The 12,501-nt window shown below is 41.8% G+C and overlaps 2 protein-coding genes across 2 annotated transcripts in view; one reads left to right on the forward strand and one right to left on the reverse strand.

Moving 5' to 3' along the window:
* Window positions 1-10,391, reverse strand: part of RTN4IP1 (reticulon 4 interacting protein 1) — a 56,331-nt gene extending 45,940 nt beyond the window's left edge. The window contains exons 1-4 of the mRNA XM_055260361.2: window positions 9,646-10,391; window positions 3,756-3,907; window positions 2,365-2,433; window positions 172-296 (exon numbers count right to left, since the gene is read on the reverse strand). Of these exons, the coding sequence (XP_055116336.2) occupies window positions 172-296; window positions 2,365-2,433; window positions 3,756-3,907; window positions 9,646-9,919 (620 nt within the window). The 5' untranslated portion in view covers window positions 9,920-10,391. The remainder of the gene's footprint in view (window positions 1-171; window positions 297-2,364; window positions 2,434-3,755; window positions 3,908-9,645) is intronic.
* The window catches only part of QRSL1 (glutaminyl-tRNA amidotransferase subunit QRSL1), a 37,396-nt gene continuing 34,990 nt past the window's right edge, over window positions 10,096-12,501 (forward strand). Inside the window, exon 1 of the mRNA XM_055260357.2 lies at window positions 10,096-10,599. Within this exon, the coding sequence (XP_055116332.1) occupies window positions 10,576-10,599 (24 nt within the window). The 5' untranslated portion in view covers window positions 10,096-10,575. The remainder of the gene's footprint in view (window positions 10,600-12,501) is intronic.

A 12,501-nucleotide genomic window follows, 5' to 3' on the forward strand; every position in this document is an offset into this window, starting at 1 on the left:
AGAACGTGCAAATTGATACAAATAGAATGCTTTGGAAATTGTTTTCAAATGTTAGTACAGCTCTGTTCATGTAAATGATACTAAATTTCAAAGCTCTGACAAATCTACTGCAAGGAACTCACAGAAGAAAAGAAAAGAGGTTTAGATGCTGCCACTGACTGATACACTTACCGTTTTCCTGTGCAATTCTTGTCATTCAGGCCACCAACTTTGTTTATAGCAGACCAGGCTGTGAGAGCCACATATGGCAAAGAGGCAGCTTGAGTATGAGTGAGTGATTTGGGTTTGTGAGAGACCTACATTTGAACACAACAGTCAAAAATAAGCAATGACTTGCAAACCTATGAACACAATTAAGCACATTTACCTTCACAGGAATCCAGTTGACCCCTGAACAACAGGGGGTTTGAATTGTGCAAGTCCACTTATACGTGGATTTCCTGCCTCTGCCACCTCTGAGACCAGCAAAACCAACCCTTCTTCTTCCTACTCCTCCTCTTTCTAGTAACTTGAAGACAACAAGGATGAAAATCTTTATGATGATCCACTTAATGAATAGTAAGTATACTTTTCTTCATGTTTTTTTTTTTTTTTTTTTTGAGACAGAGTCTTGCTCTGTTGCCCCGGCTGGACTGCAGTGGTGCGATCTCGGCTCACTGCAAGCTCCGCCTCCTGGGTTCATGCCATTCTCCTGCCTCAGCCTCCTGAGTAGCTGGGACTGCAGGCGCCTGCCACCACGCCTGGCTAATTTTTTGTATTTTTAGTAGAGATGGGGTTTCACCATGTTAGCCAAGATGGTCTTGATCTCCTGACCTCGTGATCCGCCCGCCTCGGCCTCCCAAAATGCTGGGATTACAGGCGTGAGCCACTGCACCCAGCCTATGATTTTCTTAATAACATTTTTTCTAGCTTCCTTTATTGTAAGGATACAGTATATAATATACATAACATATTCTAGCTTCCTTTATTGTAAGAATACAGTATATAATATAGATAACATATAAAATACGTGTTACTTGACATTTTTGAGATCGAGTCTTGCTCTGTCACCCAGGCTGGAGTGCAGTGACGCAATCTCGGCTCACTGCAACCTCTGCTCACTGCAACCTCCACCTCCCATGTTTAAGCGATTCTCCTGCCTCAGCCTCCCAAGTAGCTGAGACTACAGGCGCCCGCCACCATGCCTGGCTAATTTTTGTATTTTTAGTAGAGACAGGGTTTCACCATATTGGCCAGGCTGGTCTCCAACTCCTGACCTTGTGATCCACCCACCTTGGCCTCCCAAAATGCTGGGATTACAGGTGTGAGCCACTGCACCCAGCCTTAGTTGGCTTTTTATGTTATCGGTAAGGCGTAAGTTTTAGGGGAGTCAAAAGATGTAGGTGCATTTTCTACCTCACAGGGGTAGGTGCACCAACTCCTGCATTGTTCAGGGGTCAACTGTATTTTCATAGATAAATCTATAAAATTATTCCAGTTCAGTGTTTGTTGCATACCTTACTCCAAGATTATCCTTAATAAATATTGCATAACTCTATCTGTTGCATATCTTGGAGTAGGGTAAGCAATATGCATACCCTACTCCAAGATTATCCTAATATTGTATAGAATAGCTCTACCTGCCTCAATATGTTCAATAATGTTCAATATGTTATGTTCAATAATGTTCAATATGTTATGTTCAATAATGTTATGTAGGCTACATTATCAGATATAACTACTTCATTGTTTATAAAAAGACCACATCAATATTCCCATTAGTCCTGAAGTAAATCCAAATAAACCTTGAACTCTCAAAAACACATCCTAATTAGTTTTTGAGATCAGCTGTTTCCTTTACTCTCATTTCCTGGAAAGGAAATCTTTCTAGGTTTTCTCTAATCTCAGTAACAACCTTTTTCCCCTTCCTGCCCTCCCTTCTGTAGCCAATTTCCTCAATGTTAACCCCTTTCTCTCTATTCCATTTGTAGGTCTCCTGACTGTATTTGATTAGAGTCCTGTTTTTAAAGTTATTCTAAACTGCTGGATATTTCCATGTCTCCATTGATGACTAATCCATCCTCTCTACTGCCTATATCTGCTTTCAACTATTTATCTAGGGTAAAACCAAGCAACACAGCAGGGTTCTAGATCTCATTCCAAATCCCTGCTCCATGAGAGAAAAACAGCTACGTTAGCAGGCAGTGTTACTGAATGGCATCAAATACTTTTTTAATCTCTCAAAAATTCCTATATTCTATATTATCTCTTTATAAACTGCCCCATCAAACATAAACTATATCTGAAAAACACCAATTATTTCAGAGATATTTGCCAGTCTTTGTTTAAACTTTCTAATGCATTTCAGCAGAGTTGGTAAGTTACCTCATTCCCACTGACTACAACAAACTCTGAAAGAGTGCCTTGTTTCCAAGGAGGAACTGCAGCCCAGACCTGAAACACACACACATAGACAGCTTCATTAGAAACACAGATATTTTCTGACAAAAGCTAAGCATGAAAGTGTTCCCTAATATATACCCTGTGCTGTGAAAAACACAGAAGTCAGCACTACACCAAGTAGGAGTGTTATTTTCATGATATAAATTTATTACTTAGTATGATTCTGGATTTATCAAGTCAAACCATGCTGGAAGCAGATGCCAGCATATCCTGCTGCATTTACTGACTACTTCGAGTCCCAATAAGACCACAGTCTCTGGGGTTTGAGTCCTGGCTCCACCACTTATTAGCTATGAGACCTCTTTATAGCTTGGCTTCCTCATCTGTAAACTGGGCCTAACTTTATCTACCTCAGAGGGACTAAACGGCTTATTTTATAAAAAGCAACCAGAACAGTGTTAGCTATGATTATGAACTATCATTTCCTGGTACAAAAGTTCAAAGTGACAAGTAACAGATTATTATACCAAACTTAAGCTATTTTAAAGCCATCTCATCCATAAGGTAGAAATTGTCATTTAAAGGCCCTTTCAAAGAAAACAAATACCCTAATCCTATATATTTTAAAGTCCTGCATTTCTTAAGTACTAAATTTAGAAAACACAAACTCAAGTACAGTCAAGATATTTTGGAATTGTTTGTGAAAAAATGTAACAACAGAACCAAAAAAGTGATGGTTCTAGTCAAAGCTCAGTGTATTTGTTGAAAAAAAGAAAAAAGTTCAACAGCATAGAATATACTTCTGAAACAGAATGAAATTTGCACATTTAGTAAAGGAATATGTGGGAGTTCAGTCAGGGTGGTGGGAAAAATTGTAAGAGGAAAAATTAAAAAGATAGTTATATGAAGCAGACACAAACCTACTTGGAAGGCTGGGGGTGTTGCACAGCTTCAGTAAAAGATTTGGCTGAAAGCAGCCTAATTCTCTTTAACTTGAGTTGATAGCAATAGAGCAAATAACTAGGGAATGTGGGGGAGTTTATCTAAATAGTTTGTTTACTCACGTGGTCCTAAGACCAATCTTTGATCTTTCATGGATGCATGATTGCTCTCTACTGTTGCGGGGGCAGGGCACGGTCAGCAATGTTAATTATCCTCTAGTGGTGTTTACTCGAGACCTATGTCATTTAATCTGTACTAAATAAATGCAAACTTTGCCAGTTTATGGGGTGGATGCTGCAGATTCAGGGAGCAGAAGCCCCTTAGCTGCACTGACAGGCAAAATATCTGTGTCAGTGTGCGTCTCTCATCCATCGCTGGATCAGGGTCTGTGGGTTGGATCCCCATAGGAATAGTGGCATTTCCTAACTCACCTCATCTCCAGGCTTGAAGTATTTCACATCAAGCCCACATTCCATCACCACACCAGAGACATCCCGACCCAGAGTCAGAGGAAATTCTTCTCCTTTGATTTTCACATGTAAAGGATCACGCTTCATATTTAAAGCTGTAGCTCCATAACCACCTGTAAAATACAATTTATCTGTTTCCTTCAAATGTAAGTATGAAATGCTTTTAAAACTACCACAGGGTTATAGTCCGGTACAATTTTAGGTCTTCAAGATGTAGATTATAAATCATTCTATTACAAAAACACATAAGTGTATGTTCACTGCAACATTATTCACAATAGCAAAGACATGGAATCAACCTAACTACCCATCAGTGACAGACTGGATAAAAAAACTGTGGTACATACACACTACGGAATACTATACAGCCATAAAAAGGAACGAGATCATGTCCTTTCCAAGGACATGGATGGAACTGGAGGCCATTATCCTTAGCAAATTAACACAGGAACAGAAAACCAAAGTGGGAGCTAAATGATGAGAACACATGGACACATAGAGGGGAACAACACACACTGGGGTTTTTCAGAGGGTAGAGGGTGGGAAGAGGAAGAGGATCAAGAAAAATAACTAGTGGGTATGAGACTTAATACTTCAGAGATGAAATAATCTGTACAACAAACCCCCATGACACAAGCTCACCTATGTAACAAACCTGCACTTGTACCTCTGAACTTAAAAGTTTTTTAAAAAAGTAATCAACCTCATAATTTTTTGCCATTACATGGGAAAGCATAAAAAGATTTTCTTTAAAAAAAAATTTACTTGGAAAGTGATAATCACTTATTAAAGCCACCATTGTTCAAAATATTTTTGAAGTTCAAATTTTGAAATTGTCTTCAGAACTTTTAGTATTATCTTTTATACAGTTTTGCTTTGTTCTTTGAAGATGATGTCTTTATTAACATATTCATGTCTTTATTAATGTATTCATTCACGAACTTTTTAAACAACAAAATATTTGGTGCCAGGTCTGGTGAAGACAAATGTTTAAGCTGTTTGAAGTCAATAAATAAATAAGGCAAGAATATAAAGTACTTGATGCTGACAACAGTTTACGAGTAATGATCCCCACATCCTTAAAAATGTTTCTAGAACAACATCTTTGAAATAAATTGGAATAAATTCCTGATTGACAAAAAGCCACTTGGCTGCATCTGTTGAGGTGTAAACTCAAGTTGTTTTATTTTACATCTTTTTATTTATTTATTTATTTATTTATTTATTTTGAGACAGGGTCTCGCTCTGTCATCAGGCTGGAGTGCAGTGGCGTGATCTCGGCTCATTGCAACCTCTGCCTCCAGGGTTCAAGTGATTCTCCTGCCTCAGCCTCCCAAGTAGCTGGGACTACAGGCACACACCACCACAGCCAGCTAATTTTTCTATTTGTAGCAGAGATGGGGTTTCACCATGTTGGCCAAGATGGTCTCAATCTCCCGACCTTGTGATCCGCCCGCCTCGGCCTCCCAAAGTGCTGGGATTACAGGCCTAAGCCACCGCACCCGGCCCATTTTATTTATTTTTTTAAGAGATGAAGCCTCGCTCTGTTGCCCAAGTGCGGTGATGTGATCTTGGCTCACTACAACCTCCACTTCCTGAGTTCAAGCCATTCTCATGCCTCAACCTCTGGAGTAGTTGGGATTACAGGTGTGCGCCACAATGTCTGGCTAATTTTGTAGAAACAGGGAGTCATCATGTTGGCCAGGCTGGTCTCAAACTCCTAGGCTCAAGCGATCCACCCACCTTGCCTTCCAAAGTGCTGGGATTACAGGCGTGAGCCACCGCACCTGGCCCATATCTTTTTATTTTTAAGAATATTTACAGGCCAGATGTGGTGGCTCACATCTGTAATCCCAGGACTTTGGGAGACCAAGTGGGAGGACTGCTTGAGTTCAGGAGTTCAAAACCAGCCTAGAGCTCATCTCTACTAAAAATTTAAAAAATTAGCCAGGCATAGTGGTACATGCCTGTAGTCCCAGCTACTCAGGAGGCTGAGGCAGGAGGACTGCTTGAGCCCAGGAGTTTGAGACTGCAATAAGCCATGATCACACCACTGCACTCCAGCCTGGGTGACAAAGCAAAGCTCTGTCTCCAAAAAAAAAAAAAAAAAAAAAAAAACATAAATATCAGCTAAATAAAACTGAAAACATTCTTTTAATTTTTTGGTTCAAGTAACTTTGCTACTCTATAATAATCCATGGCTTCCATATACGTGACTTTTCTCAGACCCAAAAGTATCTGTTATTCTCTCTTCTGCCTGACATTTTTCTGAGAACATGTCTGCCATGTGAGGCTCTCCATGATAGGCACCCTGCCTACCTCTCCAGTGTCATGTACCAGTCACTCCCTGCCCCACAACGCATGCTCCACAGTCACTAACCGGCTCTGTATGTCTTCCCTTGCCCTGCACCCACTCCTGTGGGCAATCCATTAGATCTTAGGGATGAGGAGAAAGCAGCAAAGGAGCCTAAGGCGGCTGTTTAAAGACGTTCAATGCCGCTGACAGGAGACAGGTTTTCAAATAAGGTCCAAAGATGCTAAGAGGCTTTAAAACAAACAAACAAGCCTGGATCTAACAGACCTTCGGTAACCCTGCCAGGAGCAGCTGCTGTGTAGTGTGCTTTTGAGAGAATGGGAAATAAGGGACTGGAGACATGAGAAGACTGAACTCTCTTTAAAACAGTTTTGTTGTAAAGGGAGCAGAGAGATGGACAGTAGCTCAAAGTGGCAACTGGGATGGACAGAGGACTTTTGAGTGGTTTTACTTTTTCTTTTTTTTTTTTTTTTTTTGAGACAGGATCTTGCTCTGTTGCCCAGGCTGGAGTGCAATGTCGTGATCTCGGCTCACTGCAACTTCCACCTCCCGGGTTCAAGCGATTCTCCTGTCTCAGCCTCCCGAGTAGCTGGGATTACAGGCATGCGCCACCACACCCGGCTAATTTTTAGTAGAGATGGGGTTTCTCCATGTTGATCAGGCTGGTCTCCAACTTCTGGTCTCAGGTGATCCACCTGCCTCGGCCTCCTAAAGTGCTGGGATTACAAGTGTGAGCCACCGTGCCCAGCCTTTTCCTTCTTCTTAAGAAAGAAGAAATAACAGCAAGTCTGTATGCTAATGGGGATGATCCAGTAGAAAAGACAAGACTGATGATGCAGGAGACACCTGCTGAAATGATATCCCAGAGTAGGTGAGAAGGGATGGGATCAGAAACACAAGCCGAGGGCTGGCCTTATGTGAAAGCAGTGACAGCTAATCCATACAGCAGGAGGGAAGGTAGAAGATACAGAGAGAGATGCTGACAGGTGGGTAGTTTGCATGAGTTGTGTTACTAATAAAAAATCAAGACACATGGGATAAAGTGTTTGAAAGGTGGGAAAGTCCCAGAAAATCTAAGCTGATGGCCATTATACCAACATTACACATTTGCCATCTGGGGAGTTAGGATTATACTCTGTCAGGGAAAAAAAAACAACTTCACTTGTAATATTCACAAAAGCCACGTGCTTCACTTTTCCTGCCTTACATTCCTTTTCCACTGCTAAAGATAATTAAACAATTATTCACTGAAACTTCTATGTAGTTTGAACAAAAGAAGTGGACATTTAGCCGTGTCAAACTTTAGCTGCTGTTTAAGAGCTGCAGAAAGGTTTCAGTCCTCTTGGAGGTACAGAGCCTGCAGCCCAAGGTTGTTTTTAGTTTTCTTGGTCCCCTGATATGCTAATGCATCAACTGAGTAGCCTTGGCTCACTGTTACTATCTAACAAGCCCCTGAACCCAGAATGTAGTCAGCTGGCAGTTAGTAATTGAGAACCTGTTCGGTGACACAGATAACTGAATGGGGCCCTTAAGTGTTCCATCCCATTGACAGTGGTTGACACCTTGACTTGTTCAGAGTTGGGCCAATTCGAAAAATCCTAAATCTGTCATCAGTTTAAAGACTTTAATCCCATCTAAAGACACCAAACTTTGTTGGTATGATGCTGTTGGCTACATTTTTTCCCCATGTAAAAATTCTTCATTTCTTTAGCCATTTCTATGATTTATTATTTTATTTCCAACAGTAGTGGCCATCTCCAGAAAAACAGCCAGCCTTCATTTTTCAAATAAAATAGACATATTTCTTGCTTTCTTGTCAAGGGAAATAACTGCTTCCTACAGTTTACAATCTTCTACTCATTATTTTATTTCCCCAAGCTACTGTTTCAGATATCTTCTGTGACGACAATAATACATCCTCAAACGGGAGGAGAAAAAAAAAGGATAACTTGCGAATAATATTACCCATTCAAGTCATAAAAAACTAAGATGTTTCAAGAATACTACATAAAAGTAAAATGTTTTACAGTGTTATATTATTAAACAGCAGCCAAGAAAAGTCTAGATGCAGCCATTCTGTTTAAATGAAAATGTACACGGCATAAATTACGCATGTGCATTTAAAGAAATAAAAAGCTAACAGATCTAAATGAAGACAAAATGTAAAAATTACTCATGGATAAAATACTGCTAATTTAAGTTTGTTATCTTAAGTCAGAACAAAAATATAAAAAGGCATAGAAATAGTGACTGAATGACAACTGCATATGTGAAGCACTGGAACAGGTTGACAAAACATGGGATCGATCTTGAAAGAACTTACAATCAAAGGAGATGAAAAAACATGCTGATCATTGAGTACAACTTACCACTAAAAGACATATCTTATAAAAAACTGAACTCTCTTCAAGCCTAATATAAAAAGAATAAAGGAAAACGGCACGCCCAACTGGTAGTAGCAATTACTACTTCAAAACAAAGAATACAAATGTAGATTTCTTGAGACAATCACCGTAAAGTCATTTTAATTCATTATTTTTATTTTTATTTTTTTTTGAGACTCTATCGGCAGGCTGGAGTGCAAGCGCGCGTTCCTGGCTCACTGCAACCTCTGCCCTCCGGGTTCAAGCGATTCTCCTGCCTCAGCCTCCCACCAACACAGTGAAACTCCCGTCTCTACTAAAAATACAAAAATCAGCTGGGCGTGGCGGCGCCATGTCTGTAGTCCCAGCTGCTTGGGAGGCTGAAGCAGGACAATCGCTTGAACCTGGAAGGCGGAGGTTGCAGTGAGCCAAGAAGGCGCCCTTGCACTCCAGCCTGCCGATAGAGTGAGACTCCGTCTCAAAAACAAACAAAAAACCCCATAAATTCTAAACTGACTAGGAAACATAACTATACTTCTGAAGCCTGTGACGGATCTCAGAATACCACAAAATTCCCTGGACAGAAATTTAGCTACAAAGATAGGCCGGGCGCAACGGCTTGTCTGTAATCCCAGGACTTAGGAGGGCGGAGGCAGCGGATCACCTAGGTCAGGAGTTCGAGACCAGCCTGACCAACATGGTGAAACCCCCATCTCTACTAAAAATACAAAAAATCAGCCCGGTGTGGTGGCATGCGCCTGTAATCCCAGCTACTCGGGAGGCTGAGGCAGGAGAAATTGCTTGAACCCAGGAGGCGGAGGTTGCAGTGAGCTGAGATCAGGCTACCGCACTCCAGCCTGGGTGACAGAGTGAGACTCGGTCTCAAAAAAAAAAAAAAAAAAAAAGTTAGCTACAGATACAGTTCTCAAGTCTGAACTCACATATTTAAGGACGCATGAAAACAATCAAGCTTATATTTTGTCAATACAAATGGCCAGAAGAATTCCCTGGCCATTGCAATTTCAAAAATTTTGGAAATATTTGCAGAGGTATTGTTAAAAACCTAAATGATTCATTTATGTTAACCAAAGAAGCGTAGTCAAATAATTTTTTAAAACGGCATACCTTATGAAAGTGATTTTTTTAAAAAGGTAAAAATGTCTTGAAAACTTACTTCTCATATTAACGTCTATAGGATTTACACTGGCAGCGTGAACTTTGACAATGACTTCATTTGGATAGTGTATGATAGGCATCATCATGTTCTGAGTGAATCGAAGCACTTCATTCTTCCCATATTTATCAATCACCCAAGCAGGCATGACAGTGCTCCTTGAAGAGGTAGTACTAATCCTTCTAACTGAAGGCTTTTGGACAACTTTCCTTCTCCAGAAGCAAACCGCAATGCATGCATTTCTTCTAAGTACACAAGTCTTCAGAAATTCCATTGTAAACACTGGTTGAACTGCGTCCTCAAATTCAAATACACTTGGACTGGATCAAACTCTCACCCCTGAATTCAGTCCAATTCTGCCAAACCACGGGCTAGTTAAAAAATTAAGCATGCAAAACGGAGCATTCGAAAATGAAGCTAATCTAACGGAGAAACTGAAAGAAGAATACGGAACTGTTATTCCGCTCTTCGCATAAGAAATGCTCAAATTAACGTTCCAGTCAGTATTCTGTCCATTCTCCTCCCTCACTTTCACCCTCTCCACTTTAAAAAAAAAGGGGGCGGGAGATTAAAAAGCAGGTGCGCAAACCCCCTAGATCCCTTCCCTGTCCTGGGAGCCCTCGGCGGGACAAGCAGACACCGCTCGCAATCCAACGCCAGAGAATAGAACGCTTGCCGACTGCCGCCGCGACCCTGGCCCGGAATCTCCTTGCCTGCCCGCTCTCCTTAGCCGCCGGGATGGCTTTGCGGCGCCAACCAATCGCCTGCAAAGATCATTTCCTCGGGCTGCAATTCAACCAATCCAAGTACTCGGTGTTGAAGGGCTCAGTGACATTAAAGATGGCTGCGCCCATGTAACATCACTAGCGACCGGTGACCTCTTTTTCCTCCTTGCCTGGCTCCTGTGGTGGCAGGCTGGGCACAAGGACCATGCTGGGCCGGACCCTCCGAGAAGTGAGTGGAATTGGCCCGCTGAGGCCCCCGGGAGAGCGGAAAGCTTAACGGACTTCGTTTACAAAGAGTCCCTGGGCCTTATCACGCATCTTGGCCCACCTCGCTGCCTCCTCTAGAACTGAGTGGGGGATAAGTACCTTTCGGTTCTTAAGGTGTACTCGCCGTACCCATTCAGGAGTTAGGACCTTAGCAGGGAAATCTCTGCACCGCGGATCTATAGGGTGGTGAATCGGCTTCTCACCATTAGACATTTGCTCTGGTGTAGGTCGGGCTCCGGATGGTCTCGGAGTGGGCTTTGCCAGATAAAGGGGGCTTGCGGGGCCACTTCAGTCTCTCTTCTGTCCCCGACACTTAGCTGTAGTTGTCGCTAAGAAGCCCGGCGAAACTGTAGTTTGCAAAATTCAAATGAGTAATTTTTGGCTTTTTTCAAAGAATTCGTTCTCTAGGATTTACCTACCACTAAGATACCAGTGATTCCCTAACCCGTGTCTCCATTTCCTGGACGTCATGTTTGAATTCTAGACTGTATTTGTGAATGCCTTCTGGGCAGTTCTTCTAAATCTCACATAAGCACCCTCAAATTCACTTTAATCAGTGTTGAAGTAATCATTGTAACAGGACTTACCTCTCAACCCCGTCTTAAAAAAGCTCTGATATTTCTGAATTCTTAATAGACTCTTTTTAATGGCACAACTATTATCTCATTTGCCTTTAGATTCTTCCTCATCTTTCATATCCAATAAATCACTAAGCCCTGTTCATTCTATCTGGCAGATATGGTTGGAATCTGCCCTCTTACGTTATTTCTGCTGTTATAGCTTTAATTCGGGTCTTTTTGCTTCCTGGTTCACATCACTCAACCTTAGAACTGTCTGCAGGCCCATTGCTATCAGAGTCACATGAAGCACCTGTTAAAACTAAAACTCTCTCCCACTCTAGACTTAATTAGATCTGTGTGGTAAGTTCGGGAGTGTGGTTTAATGGAGGCTCCAGGTGATTTCTGATAAGAAGTAGGCGCTGATGACCTAAACTGCCTTCCATCTTCCTTTTTATTCCACCCTAGAAGTTGTCGTTTTGTTATAATTACAGGCTGCCAGCTGGGAAACAAATTATAGATAGCTGTAATATATAATGAGAAATGTAAATCCACAGGCTTTAAATAATAGTTCTTCCCCAAAATACATTATTATGTTATCATTTTATTATTTTTTTTATTTTTTTATTTTTCTTTTTTTATTAATTTTTTTTGCATACAAAAACAATAAACATTTTCTAAAAATACATACAAACAAAAAGATGCGTATCAAACATATTAGGAAGGTTGCACAAGGGAAGTCGGGGAATAGAAATGGGGGGTGGGAGTTAAAATAAATGAGAGAGGGACTTTATATGGATCAGTGATAATAACTCAATCCTCTATTTGACAAAGAAGAGGGAGAAGGAAGAGGAAGAAAAAGAAAGTGGGATAAAGGATCAGAAAGGGAGGAAAATAGAAAAAATTAGAGTATGACTCCAGGGTAGACCTGTTTTGTTGTCACTGAGTTGGTTGGTTGGTTTGTCTGTTGTATTCTTCATGTTTCGCCAAGTTGGCCAGACTGGTCTCGAACTCCTAGCCCGAAGTGATCAACCCGCCTCGCCCCCCAGAGTGCCGGGACCACAGGCGTGAGCCACCACGTCCAGCCCCCACATTGCTTCTGGCCTCCGTGGTAGACCTCCCAGACGGAGCAGCCAGGCAGAGGAGCTCCTCACTTCTACCCAGACACGGGGCGGCCGGGCAGAGGGGCTCCTCACTTCCCAGACGGGGAGGCCAGGCAGAGACGCTCCTCACTTCTTCCCAGACAATAGGTGGCCGGGCAGAGGCGCTCCTCACTTCCCAGACGATGGGTGGTCGGGCAGAGGCGC

The sequence above is a fragment of the Symphalangus syndactylus genome, chromosome 2 (genome assembly GCF_028878055.3).
Source record: "Symphalangus syndactylus isolate Jambi chromosome 2, NHGRI_mSymSyn1-v2.1_pri, whole genome shotgun sequence".
Classification (NCBI taxonomy): domain Eukaryota; kingdom Metazoa; phylum Chordata; class Mammalia; order Primates; family Hylobatidae; genus Symphalangus; species Symphalangus syndactylus.